Genomic DNA, 24,669 nt, shown 5'->3' with positions numbered 1-24,669 from the left:
CCCGTTCAACCATAAAAAAAAAGTTATACTCCTACACCCACAGTTGATCCAGGGGAAGGAAAAAAACCCAGCAAAGCATGATCCAATTTGCTCTTGCAGGGAAAAAAATTCTTTCCTGATCCCCTGAAAGGCAATCAGATATTCCCTGGATCAACTTTACCTATAAATGTTAGTATCCAGTTATATTCTGTGTATCCAAGAAAGAGTCCAGGCCTTTTTTAAAACAATTCACTGAGCTGTCTAGAACCAACTCTTGAGGAAATCTATTCCACATTTTCAAAGCTCTCACTGTGAAGAAACCTCTCAGTGTTTGGAGATTACATTTCTTTTCCTCCAGATGTAAAGAGTGCCCCCTTGTCCTCTGTGATGACCTCAGGGTGAATAACTCTACACCAAGTCCACCATATGAACCTCTCAAAAGAGAATAGATTCATTTCCTCTAATCTTTCCTAATAGCTGAACTCCTCCATGCCTCTTATTAGTTTGGTTGCCCTTCTCTGTACTTTCTCCAGTTCCCCAATGTTCTTTTTGTGAATTGGTGGCCAAAACTGAACTGCATATTCCAGATGAGGTCTTTATTAATGATTTGTACAGGGGTAAAATGATATCTCTCTCTCTGGAGTGTATACCTCTTTTAATACAAGAGAGGATTTTGCTAGCTTTAGAAACCGCAGCTTGGCCTTGCATATCATTATTACCTGTAAGCTTGTGATCTACCAGAACTCCCAGATCCTTCTCCACCATTGATTCCCCCAAGTTGTACTCACCCTAGTAAGTATGATGTATGCATATTCTTAGCCCCCAAGTGCATAACCTTACATTTATCAACATTAAACCTCATTTGCCAAATAGTTGCCCAATTAAACAGTGCATTGAGGTCGGCTTGTAAGTTGGAGACATCCTGTAAGGACGTTATTCCACTGCACAGTTTGGTGTCATCTGCAAAGACTGAAATGGCATTTATAATCCCAGACCCTAGATTATTTATAAATATAATAAAAAAAAGTAAGGGTCCCAACACTGAACCTTGGGGTACACCACTGACAACCCTAGACAATTCAGAGTATGAGAGAGATATAGAGAGAGAGAGAGATTTCATGACATATGGCAATTATAGTTCGCATAAGACACTGCTGCTCTAATTTGCATATTGAAATGAGTCTGAGTATGTTATGGCTGTTGCATGATACTTACCCTGTTGATTAACCAAAAAATTTACAACTTAATTTTATATGCAATGGCTAAATAGTTAGCACTTCCACCTGACAGTACTAGGGTTGTTGGTTCAAATCCGACGTTGTCTCGGACAGAACAGCAAGTATAGCACACACAGCAGGCTATCCTTCACCTTTTTAAGCTCATTGATGTTTGCATATATGTGAGTGGAATATGGGCACTTAATAAATTTACAATTTAAAAAGGATAAGGCACTATTGTTTCTTCTTCCTTTATGCTACCTTCAATGTGACACACTGGAGAGAGGATACTAAAGGAAGGAGGAGACCCCTGGAGGGGAAATAGGAGATATCCATCCATCCATCCATCCATCCATCCATACCTTAATAGGGATCAACAGATTGGAGAGACCCCAGGTGGAATATTGCCATAACTACAGCTATCCTAAAAGTATCTGGAGGAATATCGCAAGCAGGAGTATTATATTACATCTGTCCTTTAAGGACAAAAAGCTGGTTTTGCCTAATATCAATTAGGCGAAGTATAAGGTGAGTGCATAAATAGATCAAACTGCATCAAGATACTGGAGTGGGAGCTTCTGAATTGAAAGAGGACTTTGTTTCTACAAATATATATTTTGACTTTGGTTATGCGGTTTATTGAGAATTGGTTATTTGTTTTCACATTGGGCATGTACACTGTGATTATAATTTGAAGAGTATAGGATCAGTTCACTTATTATATATATTATTATATATTTTTGAGTACATTTATGCAGCTGATATTTGGATTTTTTTGAGCAGACAGGAGCGCGGCACTATTGGTTATAGTCTGAGTCACAAACACTATTTAATTAGTTGGTGTGAGTGCCAGCGAACCTTATGTGAATTTATTTAATTAATTGATTAACACAGTCACTATCCACTATTGTAGCTCACCAGTATACACACCTTTTTTTGAACAATTCAGTGGTGACATCTATTCTGTGGGACCTTGACCCCTATGCACTCACCACAAATCTGGCAAACATACGCCCAAAATGATAATAAGATCTGTGATGGCCTCCTTCACTCCTTCCTTATAGCGGACTCCAACAGAAGTGACCAAGATGCACCTTAATAAAAAAGTGCTGCAGCTCCATCTGTCATCTCCTCCTCCAGGACAAGGCTTTTAGCTGAGGAAAGTGAAAGCCGTTCAGACACAGCAACAGGTGAAACATTACTGTTACTGTCCTGGAACAAGTATGTTATACAGGGTGACCGAAGGGAGTTGAAAAAAAACATTTTCAACTCGAAATGTATTTATTTTTACAAAAACAGAGGTCAAGACATGCCATTTTTTAGTTACTTATTCAGTTGTGAAAAATAATGTAATTTATATGACGACCATCCTCTTGAATGCAGCTTTCAATCCTTCACTTGAAATTGTCCATCACTCAGGCCAACAGCTGTTGATCAATCGTGAGCACTTCTTGTCGGATGGCATCCTTCAATTCATTCAAATTACGGGGTTTAAGAGTTTATACACGGCTCTTCAGATACCCCCATAGGAAGAAATCACATGACGACAAGTCAAGAGATCTTGGGGCCATGGCACATCGCTGAAACATGAAATAAGGTGCCCAGCGATCATGTTTCAAAGAACTTCCATTGGTGTGTTGGCAGTATACACTCTGGCACCATCCTGCTGAAAATAAACATTTCTCATGTTTATTTGTCGTCTTCACAGTTCTGGTTGTAGGAAGTTGTTCAGCATGTGAATGTAACATTCCAAGTTAACAGGCACTGTAACGCCGTTTTCCTTGAAAAAATATGGGCCCAAAAGGGGTAACCGCACACCACACTGTAACACGTGCAGAGTGGAGAGGTCTTTCTTGTGTGTTGCTAGGATTTTCAGGAGCCCAATAATGAAGGTCCTGCTTATTTACAGTCCCATTCAAATGAAAATGAGCTTTGTCGCTCAGCATGATGATTGCATTTTCTGGGGAAAGGCACACCGACCAACATTGAAATAGCCACTGAGTTCCTGTGATAGACTCACCACTTTGAACAAAGCTGTAGTAAGCAAACAAATAATGTTGTAACATCTATTGCTTCATTGTGACTGAATTGGCATTTCGGGGGGGGGGGGGGCGGGGGGAGATGCCTAGCTCACTCCCCCATCACCACTTACCGTGTACTACCTGTTATAAAAACACCCAACTCCCGTCAGTTACCTTGTAGATAAAATGATTCTTCCTTTACTTTTTTATTTTTTCTAAAAAGTTGTTGAATTTTTTTAAATTACCCCTATAAAGCCAGCTCCTAATTATAGCGATTTTAATAGATATTGCAGACTACATAAATAGTAATTTATTGGACACATTGTATGGATTATAGTCTGTTATTTTCATACAGTTAACATTTGTTTTATCAATTAAATGGCAATATCTTATTTTTGCAGTATTCATTGTTTGGGAACAAGGCCTTTGAGCTTTTATTCTGAACATCAGGAATATTCTTGAATAGAATAATACTGTTTTTTTACACATATCCACACCAACTATTCAGGTATGCTGATAGTCAGTCTAATCTAGTCAGGAGGCTGCTGGCCCGAGCCCCAGACTATTCATTCATTGGAGACACTTCACTGCAGTAAATGAGTGAGTATACTTTCATTTAATTCAACAAATTTGAATTGCACTAAACATTACATCAAGCAGGAGTACAGGGTCTCTTTTGGAAACTGGATCAGCATGTTACCAGTGTGTGATACCCTTATACTTATTAGCTCCCTGAAACTTTGCATACAATAAGTGAGGTTTGAATACCCTGGAAGTTACATTAAGAGGAGACATTTCCAAATGGGAAAACCTTTGGAGTTGCAGTGTTCATGAAATGTTTGTTTATGCCAGTGTTTCTCAACTCCAGTCCTCATGGACCCCCAACAGGTCATGTTTTCAGGATTTCCCTCAGATGAAACAGCTGTGGTAATTACTAAGGCAGTGAAACTGATCAAATCACCTGTGCAAAATAATGGAAATCCTGAAAACATGACCTGTTGGGGGTCCATGAGGACTGGAGTTGAGAAACACTGGTTTATGCTAAGGTGAGTGCTGATAATTCTTTTGAGTTTTTATTTCCATTTATAAAATGTGGACATTAAAGTAGAACTATAGGCAAAACTTTTTTCCTTATTTTGGATAGAGCAAGGGAGGGATATAACCTGTATCAGATTTCTTTTCGCCATCTGTGTGCCATGGTGGAAATTTCCCTTCACTTCCTGTCCCATAGTCAAAACAGGAAGTGGGAGAAAATCCCTGCAAATGAAGGGAATCCCTTGGGGATCCCCAGGTCACCAGAACTAGTGTCCCCATTGGAAGATTTCTCCTCTATAACTTTTCTGGGGACAACCCAAAATCAGTGATTCTTTTAATTTCACTTTCAATCATAATGGTAAACAGGACAAATAAAGAGGATATATCTCCCTAATTGGGGCACAGACCGCAATAAAAATTAGTGTTCTAATCCCTCTCCACTCTATTCAAAACTAAAAAAGAAAAACGTATCAATTACATAACTTAATTTTCCTTTCCTGTCACCAGTCCATGTCAGCACACATGATATATCTATGCCTGTATAGCTATAAAAATCTGACTGAGAGCAACCTCCCCCATTCTCCGTACAATCAAGACCAAACAAGGGAGGGTTCATATGCTGCCAGGGATTGGCGTCAGGAAAGGAAAATTACGGTAAGTATGTTCCAATTTTCTGTTTTCCTGACGCCAACATGGCAGCACACGTGTGATAAATAACTAACTAAACAGGGAGGGCTAAACTGTATAATCAAACTGCATTACAATGGACATGGAAGCCTAGACTACCATTCCGTTGAAGTCCATTGACGTATAAACCCCTTGATCTTCCCTGTAGCACCTGAGGCAGCTAGCCAGGTAACTAGCCTGCTGCTTTGCAAAAGTCTTCATAGACACTTTGCATGTGCTGCCCCGAATGTAAAGATGAACCTGGCTGAATATGTCTCTACCACTTCTGGAGACTCTTGCCTGGCTGCACTATGTTTTCAGGATGACCTTGACACTCCAAGATGACAAGGTTTACTGCAGCTTTCTCGTCTGAATTTACCTGATGGAAACATCAACAGCCTCCCAGAGGATTTAAACTAGGAAGCAGCTTGAAGGTAGGCATCTTAGATACCTGGTACATCCAGCTTGTGTAGGTTAGGTACCATCTGTGCCAGAAAGGATAGAATCACCAATTTTAGGATGAAAACTGAAGCCACCTGGGGACAAATTGTGCTCGAGTAGCATAGGCCCCAACTTATTCATAAGAAAGAAGATATAGGACTCTGTAGCTTGAAGCGCTTGCAGTTCCAAAACTCTGCCCCCTGAAGTTATCGAGGGACACTTCTTCAAATGATGTCCTACTGAAGACTCCTTTCTATTTGTGCAAAGAGACCTGGCAAGGAAATCCAGTGCCAGAATAAAATCCCACAGGGGAAAAGTTTTTCCTCCTCAGGGCAAAGTCTCAGGACCAACCTCCTGAAAATGCTCCCCTGGCAGCTGACATGCTCATATTCCCTGATGAAGCTGAAATGGCTGAAATTTGAGCCCTTACAGAAATAGGCTGAGCCCCAAATCCAGATCTGTGTGAGGAAGTTATAGTAACTGGGTGACCACTGGGTTGCTAGGATCAAAATCCTGCTCAGTTGCAAAGACTGAACTTGTTTCAGACTTCTGCGTAAATGGCATTTGTTCGCATCCTTCCTGAAACTCTGCAGGATTTACCACTGAAAGAGGAAGGCCTTAATCCTTCAATCCTTTCCTCTCAATTTCTAATCTATCCTGGGCCAGGTGTTGTGGAAACACTGGCAGCTGCAGTGCTTGGTCCAGACTCCAATTCCATGGCTAGGGTAAAACCCAGACCTGCAGGCTAATCGGGCATGCATGTTATCACAGTGAGACTCTCAGACAACAGTCACCCCTGGAACTTCATGACCAAAGGCAGTAGAGGAAAGCCATTTGCTAGGCAACTATTCCTTGGCTGAGTAAGCGTCCACTTCCTCCACCAACAGGTGAGGGTAGCATGAGAAGCACCTTGTGAAAGGATGGTAATGCAAACAGGATCAACTGAGGGAGGCCCTATACTTGAGTGATATGGGCAAGATCTTTTAGATTAAAGACCCATTCATTGGGAACCAAAAACACCTGACACCACAACCCCTTTTGGCATCCTGGGCGCCCGCAGCCTCTGAAGATTACATTCGGTCATGGACATGATAGTTCCACTTCCATTGGAACCTGCAGTTGAGTTTCCTTTATTTCTAAATGCATAAGACTGCGGCTGTGTTAACATCATCCAGAATAACCAGGTGACTACAGGTGGCGATCCGCCCTGTAGCACAGGCATCAAAGGTAACAGTAGTCTGAGATAATAAACCTACCATATGGGATCGAGTGATCCCCTGTCACACCCATACCCAGAGACTCCTGCACATCTAAGGAGAAACACTTTGAATCAGCTCAGGTGCCGACTTCTGTATTGCAAAAAGGAAATTCTTTGGAACGTGCAGAGAAGCCAGTGTGCCCAGGGTAGCATAGGGATGGAAGACATCATCGTTTCCAGGAGACCCCTGAATTGGGAAGCTTGACAAAACTGAGAGAGATACCACTTCCGAAGAGGCTCCCTGCTCCTTGGCCTATTCTGAGAAGGAGCTTCTGTATTGATGAATAGATGGGTTTGCTTCCTCTGTTCTGACACCTCCAATCCAGCCAAAATTTCTCAGGCTGGCTGGATAAAAATCCCTTTTGAGCTAGTAAGTGATCTGGGCTCTGGGCCAACAGTAGGATACCATGCAAGTAATGATGGGTTGCAAAACACCCCATTTCCTCAGAGGGGCTATACAGAGATTAGGACCTTAGCAAAGGTCATCTGTGAGGTGGCGAGCCATGAAGGAAGGTATGTAAACTGGAAGTGTCAATCCCCCACTGGGACTCTGTTTCTTTAAACTCAACACCAGTTGAAACTTCATTCTTCTTACAGACACAGAAGAGAATAGTCTGTGAGGGAGGACTTAGAATCAATGCCCTTTGCAGTTATATTATTGATGTACTGAAAGAGGAAACCACCTCTTGAGCAGAAAATGTTACTCTGGTCTGGATGAAGAATAATTCTAGAGGGCGATGTCTAAACCATCAAAAGTAACCGAGTTTTACCATAGAAGGCACCCACGGATCTCAAAAATGGGCTTTACCACCATGCGCCGAATCAGCCACAGTAGCCTGGGGGGGGGTCCTCTCAACAAAACTCCTGTAGGGATTGAAAGGAACAAAATGGACCATGGCTGTTCTTTCTTCAGAAAGGTGTCTTTGCACACTCTTCCACCAGCTATTGAAGTTTCTCATTCTGGCAAAATAGTCTTGAGTCTTGAAATGTAAAGTGGGCCAAACTAGCTGAGAACTCAGCTGAGCCTTGACCTCCTATGACAAGGAAGGCCAAACTAACCATTGAGAGCTCTTGAAAAAGTGTTTACCATAGGGATGCTGATTGGTATACAGAGCTGCCTGAAAAAATGAGTATTAGGGCTTGTTTGCATGTGCAGATAACATAGCTACACCTCTGAAAAAAGATGGCTATGATGGACTTGGGGCCTCCTTGGTAAGGAGGGACGTGCATGCTGCTCTGTACTGCTGTGCAGGGCTGCATCCTTGACATTGTGCCTGGAGTCTGCTGGCATAAGTGGTTGGAGAATTCAGAGGATTGTTAACTATTTGTCCATGAAGGACTATGACTTGCTGGCTCCCAGCCTCCTTTGTCCTTAGAGAGGTTTTCATGGCAATATCATCAGACATGTTAGTCTGGTATTAGGTCCACGCCGCAGGCTCAGCACTCTATCCTTTGTCACTCTTAGAGCTCAGGGAAGTAGAGATGCCAACACTCACTGGGAATTTTGTGTGCATCCTGGGGGGGCTGGAAGAGCCACTGGACTTGTCATGCCATGGCAATGCTATTTTAGCTTGACCTTAGGGCCAGTTCACACTATAGAAATGCAGTCCAGATGTGTTCCGGATGCATTTTTGCATGCACATTTTTGGCATGTTCCCGGGGTTTTTGACATGCCAGTGCGTTCTTTATGCATTCCAGTGCGTTTTTTCCCTCTCTATTGCTTCAATTGAAATATTGAAACGTGCATTCCAGTGCATTTTTGGTGCATTCCAGTGCGCCTTACCGTGTTCTAGTACAGTTCTGTGCAGAAAAAAATGAAGCTTGTTCTACTTCTTTTTCTGCAACTGGAACTGCAAGCACTGAGGTGAACTATGACATTCACAACCATTTAACCTACTTTCTGTGTGTTTTGGCTGCAGACAAAAAGCAACTGAAATGCATGTAGTGTGAACTGACCCCTGAGCAAGAGCGGAAGTGGGCTGGGTTATACCAGAAGATGAAGACCTCGCTCATTGAAAGGCATTCTTTTTCCTCCTCTTACTTACCACACTGATAGTCCCTACCTGAGCACATGAAGGTCTTGATTATGTGGCATAAGGCTTCTCTTGGAGCAAGGATGTCAGCAGAGTGCAGAAAGTAAAATGAAAGACAGAGAAAGAAGCAAACAGATCATAGACATGTGCCTGAATCATTTCCCTCCCACTCTCATTCATCTGCAGCATAAGCAAGGGAAACCAGAAGATGTTTCCAGTGCAAACCCACCTTGCACTTGCGTGAGCCTGGACATGCCTTAACAAAGATGGTCAGCACAAGAGGCCCTCTGCACAGTGGTATGTGTGGCTGCCATAGCCAGCCATGAGACTGAAAACAGCCACAAACCCCAGACCAGATCATGTACACACGCTGGCCACAAGTGAAAGGCAAACTGCTGACAAAAGAAAACCCCTCAAATCACTCTCACAAAGGAAAAATGACAAAATCTAATGAAGGTAGAGGCAAGGTAGAAAGAAAAAAAGGGATAGCACTAACCTGTGGGAGAAAAGAAAATGCCAGCACTAATGCAGGCCATAGATGGGGAGAAAACCGGCCGATTTTTGTTTAAAAAAATGAAAAATCGGTTGTTCAAGCGGCCAACAGAACCAGGAACGATAAAAAAAAAAATCGCCGATTTTCATCTCGTCTACAGCCAGCATAAAGTGTCTCTGCAGAGAGCTCCGCTATTTCTTTGACAGTTCTTTGACATTTATAGCGGCTGCAACATTGTATCTATTTGTATCCATTTTGGATACAGATGTTTTTATTCGGAAACAAATAGATACATTGTTGCAGCCGCTATAAATGTCAAAGAACTGTCAAAGAAATAGCGGAGCTCTCTGCAGAGACACTTTTTGCCGCACTGGAATTCTTCTTCTTCCTCTTCTTCTTCTTCATCTTCTTCTTCTTCCTCTTCTTCTTCTTCTTCCTCTTCTTCCTCTTCTTCATCTTCCTCTTCTTCATCTTCCTCTTCTTCTTCATCTTCCTCTTCTTCTTCATCTTCCTCTTCTTCTTCTTCATCTTCCTCTTCTTCTTCTTCATCCTCTTCTTCTTCTTCCTCTTCTTCTTCATCATCTTCTTCTTCCTCTTCTTCTTCCTCTTCTTCTTCATCTTCTTCCTCTTCCTCTTATTCATCCTCTTCTTCTTCATCCTCTTCTTCCTCTTCTTTTTCTTCATCCTCTTCTTTTTCTTCATCTTCTTCTTCTTCATCCTCTTCCTCTTCTTCTTCATCCTCTTCTTCTTCTTCTTCTTCATCCTCTTCTTCTTCATCCTCTTCCTCTTCTTCTTCATCCTCTTCCTCTTCATCATCCTCTTCTTCTTATCCATCCTCTTCATCCTCATCTTCTTCTTATTCCTCTTCTTCTTCATCCTCTTCTTCTTTTTCTTCCTCTTCTTCTTCATCCTCTTCTTCTTCATCCTCTTCTTCTTCTTCTTTTCTGCTTCTTCATCCTCTTCTTCTTCTTCATCCTCTTCTTCTTTTCTGCTTCTTCATCCTCTTCTTCTTCTTCATCCTCTACTTCCTCTTCTTCTTCATCATCCTGTTCTTCATCCTCTTCTTCTTCTTTTTGTCTTCCAGATTTTTTTTTCTCGGTAAAAAGATCGGCCGATTTGCCCATAATTGCCGCGAAAATCGGCCAATCGGCAAAATCGGACGATCTTTTTCCAACTTTACTGATAAAAAATCTGCCAAAATACCGAAAAACTGCCGACCTATTAACCCACTAACGATCCGAAAATCGGCCAATTTTATTTTCGGCCGAAAAATCGGCCGATTTTCGACCCATCTATGGCCTGCATAACTCCAGCTCCATGATCCTGCTCAGGTGTGCAGAGAAACACGTGCAGCATGGACAGCAGCAAGCACCAGCTCAGGTGCTGCACATGAGGTTCTGATGTCTCTGGTTAGAGAACTCCTCAGCCTCAATAGGTCACCAGAAATGTTGGTGCATTTAGCAACCTAAGATGCTGGACTGCACCTGGTAGAGGCTGAACCTAGGCGGACTCTGACTCAGTCGGCAGGTAGGGACTTTTCTCAACATCATTGTCTTGGAGGTGGAGATCTTGAGCACAAAAAGGAGAATGGGGGAAGTTGCTCTCAATCAGACTTTTATAGATATACTCAGGTCCTGTGGGTGGATATAGGGGCGGAGATATATCACATGTGTGATATAATTTTTATTTTAATTTTATACTGGTTATGATGAAAATGGGAAAATTAGCATTTTCCTTAACATTTTATATACCCAGTGAGTATTTATCAAGTATGTCACTTTCTGTCCACTCAGCAAACCATTCCTGTTCACAATTTAATCTGAAACACGCTTGCTGCACAGCATAATTGTCTTCTTATAGGCAAGCAGTGGAGTTTAAGTAGGAGAGATGACTGGGCAATTATTGAGACACAGCCACTGAAGTGAGGAGACCAGACTTGCATACTGATTTTCATGTATAGAGTGGAAATTGCTATTGATAATATTCAATGCTGAAGATGGTCAAATGAATTGTTTAGGACTAGTTTTTCCTTTCTGTCTTTTTTAATCACATTATATGGACTCTTTTACTCCGACTGTGGAGGAGAATCCTCAAGCAACATAATGTTGTTCTACTACTGATCACACTACACCAGTACTCCCATGTTGAAGAAGAGCTTGCTTTTTTTGCCGCAACTGATAAAAAAATATTGTGTTATAGAGAGGAAAAAGTTCTGCCAAGAAGAAATTTAGAAAGAGGTTAGATCTGACTGTGGATTAAAAAGCACAACACATTACAAAGACACCAATAACCCCAAACCAGGCTCTAGCGCTCCTCCATATCGGAATAGATAAAATTCCACTGTCCTCACGCACCATCACTATACATATTCTGTCAGCCGCAAAACTCAATATCACCAGACTTTGGCGATCTACTAACACTCCCTCTTTATCCCGACTGCTGTCCGACCTTAACTTCCTATGTGAAATGGAGAGGAGAACAGCCCTCCATAACTTCTCATACCACAAATTTGAGACTCAATGGACCCGATGGTTACACAACCCCAACTGCTCGATAAAATGATTATATAATATTCGACCAAACTACATGCTTATGACATCCTAGGTGCCTCTACCCCCTCCTCCCCCTCCCCCTTTTCCCTTCCCATTCTCTCCTTTACTGTTCATACCACAATTCAATAAGGTGCACTAAATTGAGCATACCTCTCATGTAGCTGAACCAAGATTACGCAAGGTACTTCGGCTGGTTGGCGAAGTTCCACTACCCCATTTTACCTTACCTATGCAAGATTTTGTATTAAATGTGCACCTCTCTATGCTAATGTTCTCAATTATTTTGTATGTTTCAAATTTTCCAATAAAAAATATTTGAATATAAAAAGCACAACACACGTTTCCACAATTCTTCACTTGATAAACAAAAAAATATTTTAAATTTATTTTAAGCAAACTCAAAAGAAATCTTCAATATTGTATTGCTGGGCATAAAAATAAGCAAATTAATGAATTTCATAGATAGAATTTATTACAGGTCTTGTGCCCTTATGCTTGTACATGTTTTTTTTTTTTTGTTCTCAAAGGATTTTCATACAAAGCTTTAGCTGTGAACAATGGATAATTCAAAAGCCTTCATATGCATAATGGAATTAGCTAGGAAACAGACACTTCAAAGATGAGTCTTCTTGTCAATGTGTTACAAAATTAAAGTAGTCAGAAATGCACTATCCACCACCAAAGTCTCCACCATTATTTTTCTAGGTCTGTTCATTTACTTTGGCCATTACAAGTAAACACGTTTCACTTTTCACGTAGTATTCACTTTGTATTGAATCTTGTGCAGGATGACCTACTGTGTAGGTGTGTGTAAGTATTCTTTCATATAGTTATTTTAACACAATAATAGAGGAAGCAAAATTAAGTTTTTCAGCCAGGAGTTTGATATGTTCAAAATAATAATATATTAGGTTGCATAGGTTTCATTGGCAGAATTAAATAGTGGTAAAGCATTTTAATAATTTTATTGCAGAGTAAAAAAAATGAAGATAAAATGCTGAAGCTGGACTTCATGAAGATTAAATACAGTACTTGGTGCCAGCACTACACTCCCCACCTGCTCTCACTATTTTGCAAGCACTTCATCTCCCACTCTCACTACTCTGCGATCACATAACACCCCCCCAGGCACACACACACATGCAACTGTACTAGAAATGAACCCTCCAAAGCCCTGAACCTACACAAACCCCCATCCTCACTTTCAGCACTCTGCCACCCCCCCCATACACCCTTCGACACCCACCAAGACGCCTGTACGCACCAACCGCACCACACCTGCTTGCAGGCTCACCTTGACCATTGCACCAGACCATGTCCTCCCCTGCCACCACCCTAACTGCCACCATCTCATCATAACTGCCCTCATGCCCATCCCCATTATTCCACACTTTTTTTTTTAACACGTGTGTATTTATATCATTTTGAATTTTGATTGTGATAAGAATACAAACACAAAATAATAGATAAACATCTGTGAATGTTTTTGTTTATTCTGGTCATGGTATAGCTAGTAATAGTTTAATCACATTCAGATGGATTTGTTTTGTAATGTTGAAGATATTTCACAACTCATTTAATTCTTGTTTCAAATTAGGTTCTGGGACACACCAGCATTTGTACCAATGTGGCTAACTTAATCACCTTAATTGCCTCCTGCCCGGTTGATTGTCAAATGATGGGAGAGTGAGAGCTCTCCCATCCTGAGTGGAAGTCAAATTACATCCTTCCAGATTGCTGTGACCAATCACAGCAATTGTTTGTTGTACAAAATGCATGCCTTTCATTCATAGCCATTAATTGTGTATTTTTGTAATGGGAAAAAAAAATTACTGTTATTTTTTTTTTTTTTACATACCGTTACTAGTCAGTATCCCTGATTACTGCCACACCAGTCATATGATGATGATATACTGTACTGGTGACAGTACAAATATATATTTTAATCTTAATTTTCCAAAAAATTACAGCTTCAAAAAACTCACCATGCCTCTTACTAAACACCACAAACTGTCTACTTTCCAAAAAGGTGTAATTTTGGGGGTATTTGTACTGTCCCTGGCATTTTAGGGCCTCAAGAAATGAGAATAGTGAATACATCAGGACTGATTATTTTTCAAAATATACCATATATACCATAGTTTGTAGACGTTATATAACTTTTACACAGACTAAATGTTATACACTGATTTTATGTATTTGCAAAATTTTATTAACCAAGAAAAACGTGGGCTTTTTTTTTCAAATATTTTGGTATTTTTTTGCTTAAATAGGAAAAAATAAAAAACCCAGCGTTTTTTTCCAAAAGGAAGCTCTATCTGCCGAAACAAATAATATAAATTTCATTTGGGTACAGTGTTGCATGACTAAGTAATTGTTATTTAAAGTGTGACAGCGCTTAAAGTTGAAAATTGGCCTGGGAAAGAAGGGGGTGAAAGTGTCTGGTATTGAATTGGTTAATCAGTCACAATAGTAACAAGAAATGTGTCAATGCAGCTGTTGGTTTCCAAAAACATTATTTGAGGCATGAAGGTTTGTCAAAGCACTCTATTACAAATTTATTGTGCATAATCCAATCATCATGGCACCATGAATTCTTAGGCAGGTGTTATTTGTCTAAGCTAAAAGCGTGAATTGTAAAATCATAGGGGTAAAGATGCTGTAGGCCCCACCCTTGTTTATGGATGGTTGTTCTGGTTTGATATAGAGGTCCTGCTTCAAACCTCTTGTGAATGAGTTGTCCTGTGCTCCTGTCTTGAATTTCCACCTCACTGTCCTCAACAGAAAGGTATAAATGCTGGGGTATGTCCTGAAAACCCCATTTTAATTGAGTAAGCCATAAGGAATAATGCTGAAACATCTTCAGTGTTACAAAACAACACGATTGAATTTGATAAACTAGTACAACTGCAAAATATACTGTATATAACATATAATTTAAGCAAGCTATCTATACAAAATAAATATACCATTTAAAGAATGCATAGAGATGTCATCTGCAATGTCCTTGCCATTGAATATATTTGGGAACAAAAAATAAAGTCTTTCATTTTGACTTTTGGCCCTTTTAAGTTTAAATTTTCTTATAAAATTACCTTGATTACCTCAGGCAATACAAATTTTAAAGCAATACAACTGATTGAAATAAAACCAAATCATAGATGGCAGAACATAAATAAAACATTAAGCAAGAGACATGAACATAAATATAACATATCTGAAATATTTTTTGTACAGTCTGAATTTACAGTTGATGAAATAAAAACTTCAGATGTGATGAGCCCTGACAATGGCACCTGAGATGCAAGAGTTGGACTGTCTGAGTTTATAAGAGAATTAATCTTCTCTGCTTCTTTATTGCAGGCTTCAATCTAAACAAAATAAAGGTAGATATTAAAACTATTATTTTCCCATAAAATAATACCGATTTAAATCAAGAACTGCTTGCATTTACATCTTACAATGTGCTTTTTATTATATGTAATTTATTTTTATACAGCTGATAAATTCTACACTTTACAGAAAACTATCTTTACTAAGCCATTATTAACAGGTTCCCGCCCAGCCTATAGCCAGATGGCGGCCTGCAAAACCCCTCGTCAGTCCGGGTGGACGCCATTTGGTGTCCTTTCGGGCATGCGTAGTTTGCATACCCGCAGAGCGGCGCAATCTGTCACCGGCCGTGTACCTCGGACACGGCCGATGACAGATCTGAGTACCGGCCCCATTGCTGGTACCATGTGACCTGCTGTGACCAATCACAGCAGGTCACATGACAGTTGTATACAATGGATGGCTTCATTCATGCCATCCATTGTATACTAGTGTGTGTAGCTGTGAATGGTCACAGCGATCACATGCACAAGCTGTGACATGATTAGCCGTGGCCAAATCACAGCTATGCACAAAAATGAATCGATATCATTCAGATAAATGCTTGCTTATAGCAAAGTAATTCTTTGCTATAAGAAAATTGTGTAAAAAAAAATAAAAAATACTGATCACTTCCCCAAAGTAGTACAATGTTACTATGGTAACATTGTACTACTTTGGTCATAGTGAAATATGAAAAAAAAAAATCTTAAAAAAAAGAAAAAAAAATGTAATAAAAAAATAAAAAAAAATTATATATTTTTTTTTCATACTGTCACCAGTCAGTGTCCCTGATCACCGCCATGCCAGTTATATGATGATGCTGTACTGCACTGGTGACCATATTAAAAAAATAATAATTTTTTTTATTTTTTCATTTTCCGAAAAATTATGACAAAAAAAAATTCAACTTCCAAAAACTCGCCATGCCTCTTATGAAGTACGTCGGACTGTCTACTTTGCAAAAATGGGTCATTTGGGGGATATCTGTACTGTTCTGATGTTCTTGGACCTCAAGAAATTAGATTGGCTGTCAGTACTTCAGGATTGATCAATATTCAGATATATACCATAGTTTGTGAACTCTATAACCTTCCTACAAACTAAATAATACATCCTAATTTGGGTTATTTTCACCAAAGACATGTAGCTTCCTGTCAGAATATCTGCTTGCTCATATATCCCATACAGAGAGCAGATATTCTGACAGGTGTGCAGGAGACCTGCATGGCATCAGCAATCTACTGATCCCTGGTGCAATGCTATCCAGGCTCATGAAGACAAAAGTAATATATGCACATTTTTTTATCTGCAAAAAATGTGCATTTATTATTTTTGTTTAAAAGGTGAACTTATCCTTTAACTAATGGAATATACCATATTGTATATTGATTGGTACAATAAAAGATTTGAAGCAGAAACAGGTCTATTGTATTCCCAAAAACAGGTTTATTTTGATTTTGTTAGAGTGGCTCTCTACCTGAGAAATGTTTTCTGAATACAACTGAATCATTCATAGGAACTCTGCAAAAAGGCATCAATTGGCAGTCTCTACCTGTATTGCTTTAGGATGAACATCAACTGGTACCACAAGGACCACTAGCTCTGATTCCACGCTGAGGTATCCAAATACATCACATTGGGGTACAGATATGTGAGGCCTTATTTTCTGCAGGATGTCCATGACTGTTACTGGCATTTTCTTTATCTGAAAAGAAAATAAAAACTCTTAGAGCTCCAAGTATATCCATAAAGAATTTGAAATATGATGATAATGTGACAGGCTGTTATCAGCTGGAAAATTTTCAAGTGCACATTTATGCAATGCCTTTAAAATTTTATAACACAATTCCACTTTTTATAGGAAGATTATTTTGAAACCATGACCTGTGCTACAGTAGTGTTTACTTACTGCAGATTAAACAAAGCAAAACTGTTGAGAAGAATAGTGTTTCTATATTAAGTATAAGGCAAATTTGCTAGTTACAAAGCTAGAATTTGTAAAGCTAATTAATAATAATTATAGCACTGTTTTATATATCTCTCAAACCACAAATTCAAATGTGCAAACACCATTTCAGTTGTAAAACAGAAACAAATATAAACCAAAAGTAACAACAATTTCCATTTAAGCCAGGGTTCACAAATATGCGGCTTGGTACATCGCATGTGATTTGCACAGGAACTGCACCGCATTCCTGTGCAAATCACATGCGAATTGTGTGCGGTGCAATTGGAGCCATACATTTTGTATGGCTCTAATCGCACCGCACCCGCACCAAAAAGGTGGAGGACCCTTTTTGGGTCCGCACTAGAATCGGATCGCATGGGTATTTACACCTATGTGATCCGATTCTACACATGGACTTTCGGGGTGTTTTGTTAACTTAACCCCTTCAAGCCGGATCGTCCTGGCGTGAAGAGGAGTTCCTGCGCCGGGAGGTGGGCTTGACGGGGTGGGGCTTAGTGTCATGTGGCCACCATGACGTGACGTTATGGCCGGTCACAAGATCGGGAAAGGTCCCGATCGAAAGAGTGGACCGGGACCCTTCCGTGAGTACCGCACATATGTGCTGGGAGCGTGCAGGGTGCGCGCTCTCAGCACATATGTTTTTTGTTACATGAACGCAAATGTGCGGCCGCTCGGCGTCTAGGCCCAGATGCCAGGAGGCCGCACATTTCGTGCGGCCGGCGTGAAGGGATTAACGTACACACCTGCAGCGGTTCGCATAAACGGGGTGTGATTCTGATGCGGTGCAGAATTCGCACAGAAAATTCTGCAAATTCCGCACCACATCAGTGTGCACCCAGGCTCAGGGTAAGATAGAAACAAATATAAACAAAAATTGTAACATATCACTTTGTGCTGTATCCAATCTATACATCCATCACCAGCATTAGTGTTCAAAGTGTATCCCATCGCCGCTCTGTTCGTCAGCAACCCATCAGCTTATACTGCCTCTCTTGTTGGTGTTTGCACATTTCAATTTGTGGTTTGAGAGATATATAAAACAGTACTGTATTTGGGAGTGGTTTTCACTCTTAATTGTTTTGCAGTGTAGTTTGGGCTTGATATTACAGCAGCAATATTGGATATTGGCAAAAAAAAAGTGACCAGCTTGGTATGACTCTTCTCATTGCCATCATGTCTCAGTTTTGTAAAAAAAAAGCATTACTGAAGGCAAGAATCATAAACACAGGAGGGTAGGTCCTGTTTCCTCAATTATTCCCCCCCACCCTCGAAAATTGTTTATGGTGCATGCAAAAATACACTTTTTTCGTTCACTGATGGGCACAGGATTCAAAGGAAATTGGAACATCCAAAAGCAATCCAACTGAGATGTGGGCAACATAACAAACTAAGGCCATAGGATTAGATGAAGGAACAAAAAGCTGGTTCCCCTTTGCAGTGACAATCAGGAATGATAAAGAGTGAATCAGTCCATCTAATGGTTGCAGTGGCTGCAAGGTATACAAGCACAGATTGAACTAGGTCCAGACAATGAAGGGAGTCGAATTTTATTCTTTAAACCAGGGTCCCATTGGCCAGTTCTACTTTAGACCCCATGATGTTGAGATGTAGGGGTCTAGATTGGATCTGGTCAATGGTATCCAGATACTCCAAGCAATGGAGTCGACTCCAATGCATGTTCAGTATCAAACTGAACCTTTTCAAGGTCTGAAATGTTCTTGCAAAATTGTTGGCAAAGCCATGTGCTGACAGTTCCCTTAACAGGCACTCCTCCAGGTATACCACATTGGGGATGCTGTGGAAACGCAGCAAGGAAAGCACAGCGGCAAAAACCATGGTGAACACACAGGATATGTAAGGCAGGCTGAATGGCAGGAACTATGATCTAGAAGAGCTGAAAAACCAAAGAAAAGCAAAGGAATCAATGCTGTGCTGAAAAACCAGAACTCATGAGTATGCACGGATTCTATGTGGAATTTTGGGGAACTAATTAACACACTTGGGCCTTAAGATGGAACTGTGAAAAGGATGAAATAAAAGCTCTAAATCCTTCCCACCACAAGAACTGGAGCTAAAACCACATGCTCCATAAGTCTTGCAAGGGTTGCATGAAGGGCTACTAATCTATGCGATGACATGGAAGACATGAACTGGGGAGGGAGCAGTAGCCACTGGAAACCACCTCTAATATGCAGGCATCTAAGATTCTATCTAGATTAGCAAAAATGTGACAATGTGTGACTAGGTGCCAAGTTAGAAGTATCCACATTGTGCTACCATTCCAAACTTTCAGTCAAAGCAGAAACAAAACAGCAAGTTAAAAAAAAAAAAGGAAGGATGTATACTGTTTCAACCTTTTCATGCTAGGTGATATGATAAGGCTTAGTGTTGTGTTAGTTAGTGGGGGAAGCTCAGGGAGAAAATAAAACCTGCCGTGGCCAGGTGCGCATGCCCTAAAGATACACCATGAATGCCACCCCCCGCAACAGCTACAAAAGTAAAAAAGGTACCTAAAAAGCATTTGGGGAAAAAGGGAAAATGAGAAAGAAATTGGCAAAAAGGAAAGATGCAGCCCCTGAGCCCAAGATGATAACCCCACTGCCTTAGCACCCCAAAGGAACATCTCTGGTTAGAGAACTTTTTGGCCCCAAAAGATCACCTTGTAGGTGTGCTTAGCAGCCTAAGATGTGGAACTGCACCTGGGAGAGGCTGAACCCAGATAGATCCTAGTCGGTAGGTAAGGGGCTTAAGCTTGTGAATTTACAGTCTGTAGGTAACGATCTTGAGGACAAAAAGGAGAATGGGGTAGGTTGCTCTAAGTCAGACTTTTATAGATTTTAACAGGTCTTGTGGGTGTTGATAGGGGTAGAGCTACATCATACTTATGCTGCCATGTAGGTTTCAGGAAATGTTCTTTATAAAAAAAAGTGGAAATAATTTTAAAAGCCCAGTATTTAACCTACCCAACTTTTGTAAACACTCTACAACATTTCACAACATTACAGACATAGATAAATTTACCTTAGCAAAGGTATCTAGTTTTTCTTTGTCATATAAAATCCTTAAAACACCAGAACACAATGGGCAGCATGCTCCTGTGTACACAAACAAAAGAAAAGTCAGTAGTATTTAAAGATACTGCACAAATTAGGCATACTGTATATCTATTACCCATATGGTGTTGTAATGAGCTAGAATGTGTTCATTACAATTGGATATAGTACAAACTGCAAAATTAAATATTTTAAATTAAATTGATATTATTTAGAGATGAGTAAAAAATGGAAATCTGCTCTACTGGTGAATTTTCGAATCACCCGGCTAAAAGAAAAGTATGTGAATCAGATGCCTTTTTTGATGATCTAACTCTTCATCTTGGAGAGCATAGCAGGCCTCACAATGAGCTCCATTCACTAAAGCAGATTGCATGCAGTATTTTGGTGGTTAGATACATTTTTCCCAACTATTGTGTGCGATAGTGAAAATGTCAATTCGCTATCCCCCTATGCAGTACATAACTAAAAAACAAATGCTTGGTAAATACCTCATAAAACAGCGTTAAAGTCAATTCACTAAAGGACATAACTAAACAAATGCATGCGTTAAATAAGTAGTGTTCCAGGATTGTAAAAAACCTAGCCAACTTGGAGTAGACCGTACCTTTTGGATGAGTCTTTAACCGCTTCCCGACTGTCCAGTAGCAGAACTACTGCTACAGGGTGGCAAGGCTGCACAAAATCACGTATATATACATGATTTTGTATTTCCGGGTAGCGGGTGCGAGCGCACCACCCTACCCATGCCGCCATTGGTGGCTACAGCTGTCGATCACTGGGTCCCGGCCGGAGATCCCCCGCCGGCACCTGGCGATTGCCGAGGAGCACTGACAGGGGAGTGGTCTGTATGTAAAGAATACAGATCTCTCCCCTGTCAGCACCAGCATACTGCTTTGTATTACTCTGCATAGCAGAGCAATACAAAGCAGCATACTTACATAGTAAAGCACACATAGACAACAAAGTAAAACAGCACACAGTTAACCCTTTGATCGTCCCAGATGTTAACCTCTTCCTGCCCAGTGTCATTATACAGTGTCAATGCTTTATTATTAGCACTGATCACTGTATTAGTGTCACTGGGGATGTCAGTGGCAGTTAATTCCTCCAGTGCCCGCTGCAGTCCCACAGTCCTGCTAAAAGTCACTGATCACCACCATTACTAGTATAAAAAAAAACATTCCAGTACATATACCGCCATTTGTAGACACTAACTTTCACATAAACCAATTAATTTACATGTATTGGGATTTTTTGACATATAGCAGAATACATTTTGGCCTAAATTTATGACGAAATTGTTTATAGCGCAAATTTTTTAAATTTTTTTACTGGATATGTTTTATAGCAAAAAGTCAAAAATATTGTTTTTTTTTTTTTCAAAATTGTCGGTCTTTTTTGTTTATAGTGAAAAAAAATAAAAACCACAGAGGCGATCAAATACCACAGAAAGTAAGCTCCATTTGTGGGGAAAAAAAGGACATAAATTTAATTTGGGTGCAGCGTTACATGACCGCGCAATTGTCAGGTAAAGTAACACAGCGCTGTATCACAAAAAATGGCCTGGTCAGGAAGAGGGGTTAAACAGTAATAGAAACCTACAGTAAATATGGATAAAAACACAAAAACATTGGGGTTGATTTACTAAAGGCAAATAGACTGTGCACTCTGCAAGTGAAGTTGCCCCAGAGCTTGGTAAATGAGGTAAAGCTTCACTTTACAAAGAGTACCCAATCATATGCAAGGAATAAAAAAAAACTGCATTTTTGCTTGCACATGATTAGTTGATGGAAGTCATGACAGCTTCCCCTCATTTACTAAGCTCTGTAACAACTGCACTTGCATAGGGCACATTCTATTTGCCTTTAGTAAATCAACCCCATTACATATAGTGAAATATATTTATTTTCTCCTGTCATTTTGCCAGATTTTCAGAGACATTTTTGTGTATGCAGTATATAAGCATATACATAATTTTCTGCATAAATCTCCCAATCACTCCAAACATATATACAATACAATGTACATATGCATATCACAATGCTCTAATCCCTTGTTAAAACATATGTCATATGTAGGAATAGAGAAGTATTCTTACAAAAGTGTGGAACTTGAGCTGCTAGGAGAGTGGTATCATTTTGAAGGTTTGGCATATGGATATCAGAGTGACACTTTCAAGACATCAGAGAATGATGAGAAAGTAGACATGGTCAAAGATATAGGAATGACTTTGCCAAATATCACAGCAAAAATGACTTTAAAGTGTAATTAAAGAGAAAACTTTATTTTTCCTCCTGTCAGGTTTTTTTTGCCATCTGTGTCCCATTGGGAAGATTTCCCCACTATTAGTGTTCAATGTCTACCCAAAAGGTTGGAATTTCTTTTCCGTTCACTTTCAGTTATAAAGAGAAATCGTAAAAATAAAGAAAGTGAAACTCCCTAATTGGGGAACAGACAGCAATAAAATCTGAGAGGTATTCTAATCCCTCTCTGCTGTATCCATCCCACTGGATATGACATTATGAGATAAATACAGAATGGTTTCATGAGATAAATACCACAAATTTCAATAAAACAACACATCCCCTTATTTTAGTAGCGTTTTTTAGTGAATTGCAAAACACTTTTGAAAAACAGTATGAGCTATTTTACCTCTGATCTTAAAGTGGAAAATACTATTTTGTGAATTGAGCCCAATAACTATAAAATGTTACCAAACCCAGGATCCTGCCTTCACTATATCTGGTCTTCCACAATACACACAACATGGAAATGCAATTACTTTAGTAAATACAAACTGATAAATACCTTTTCTTATCAGCAGTTAGAGCAGTCTTGTCACTTCTATTAGTGTCCATCTGAGCACTTGTTAAAGCTTGTAGGTGGAGATTTTATTATCCCCTAAATGTCCTGTTAGGCTGCATAACCCCTGACCCTCTGTCTGGACAGTGCTGATTAGCCCTGTGCTGATTACATGCACTCTCCCAATAAAAAAAAAAACTGAGCATGTGCAGCTTGCCCTCAAGGATCTGTTCTATCAGCAGATGGACTGGGGACAGTAGAAGAAAGGGAGGATCAAAGAAGACAGGATCAAACATCCTTTTTACACAATGCGGAGGATTAACCCCCACAGTGAGTATAACGAGCATGCTTTACTGCATATATACAGACTGATTTACTGTTGTGGGTTTAGTATCACTTTAAGAGCATTAGCTTGTCAGATAAACCTAAAGACCTTGCAAACATCAAAGATGATTTATCTATTCATTACAGGTACTTGTATAGTACTGTCAATTTAGACAGCTATTTACACATCTATTGTACATTCACATCAGTCCCTTCCCCGAAGGAGCTTACACTCTAAGGTCCCTAACTTACATTCATACATACACATACTAGGGCCAATTTAGAAAGGAGCCAATAACCCTTCCAGCATGTCTTTGGAGTGTGGGAGGAAACCAGAGTGCCCAGAGGAAACCCAGGCAGGCATAGGGAGAACATGTAAACGCCAAGCCTTTGTATGAAGTAAATGTCAACTGCTATGTAGTGAAGACACATGCCTATATATACTTTGCGGATACAGTCTTAGTCAAAAGTATTAGTGCCTCTCCATTTTTTCACGAAATCCCAATTCGGCAAATTACAGCTGAAACTGAAACAATGAAATGTCACCCAATATCCCTTACTTTATAGTCCATAGAGAAGACATGTTGCTTTTGTTTTAACAAGAGTAATTCTTATAAATATTACAGCAATTGAAAATAGCATGGAATATTTATTGGTACCCTTTTGAGGTTAAAGTAGAACTATAGGGAAAACCTTTTTTACATTTTGGATAGGGGTTTATAGCCCCTTTCAGATTTTTTTTGCCATCAGTGTCCCATTGAGGAGATTTGCCTTCACTTTCAGTCGCATAGCAAAAACAGAAAGTGAGAAGAAATCCATGCAAACTAACTGAATCCTTTGGGGTCTAGAGTAGCCATTGGAAGATTTCCCCTCTATTATTTTTCTGGAAACAACCCAAAATTTGGGATTTTCTTTTACTTTCCCTTTCCATGATGACTGTAGACAGGACACACAGAGAGGGTGAATCTCCATAATGGGGAGACAGAAAAAAAATACCCCAAACCTAATAGGTGTTCTAATCCATCTCTACTCTATCCAGAACTAGAAAAAAGTTTTGCCTTTAGTTATATTTTAAAATATGTTATTGGATTGTAGTGAGTACTCAAGTGCTCAGGCATGAGAGATATTTGAGGGTGAAAGGAAGAGTGTAAGAGACGAGTAAGTGTAAGCATGGTAAGAGCTACAAGACCATCTCCAAAAAGCTTTATTTTCCTTTGAATACAGTTTCCTAAACAGGTGAAATTAAAAAAATTTGAATATCGTGCAAAAGTTCATTTATTTCAGTAATGCAACTTAAAAGGTGAAATATATGAGATAGACTCATTACATGCAAAGCAAGATAGTTCAAGCCATAATTTGTCATAATTGTGATGATTATGGCTTACAGCTCATGAAAACCCCAAATCCACAATCTCAGAAAATTAGAATATTACATGCAATTAATAAAA

At 39.8% G+C, this 24,669-nt stretch overlaps 1 protein-coding gene across 4 annotated transcripts in view; it reads right to left on the bottom strand.

The window, feature by feature from the left end:
• Positions 1 to 12,145: 12,145 nt before the first annotated feature.
• The window catches only part of RECK (reversion inducing cysteine rich protein with kazal motifs), a 449,691-nt gene continuing 437,167 nt past the window's right edge, over positions 12,146 to 24,669 (bottom strand). For all 4 annotated transcript variants that reach the window (XM_089657195.1, XM_089657193.1, XM_089657194.1 and 1 more), the window contains 3 exons: positions 20,061 to 20,134; positions 16,623 to 16,775; positions 12,146 to 15,066 (listed from right to left, as the gene is read on the bottom strand). In XM_089657195.1, coding sequence (XP_089513321.1) covers positions 14,851 to 15,066; positions 16,623 to 16,775; positions 20,061 to 20,134 — 443 coding nt within the window. In that variant the 3' untranslated portion in view covers positions 12,146 to 14,850. The remainder of the gene's footprint in view (positions 15,067 to 16,622; positions 16,776 to 20,060; positions 20,135 to 24,669) is intronic.

This window comes from Staurois parvus, unplaced genomic scaffold (assembly GCF_062004578.1).
Source record: "Staurois parvus isolate SC_StPar_1 unplaced genomic scaffold, SC_StPar_1.0 ptg000974l, whole genome shotgun sequence".
In the NCBI taxonomy this organism is placed as follows: domain Eukaryota; kingdom Metazoa; phylum Chordata; class Amphibia; order Anura; family Ranidae; genus Staurois; species Staurois parvus.
This window is presented reverse-complemented; position numbering and strand designations above follow the sequence as displayed.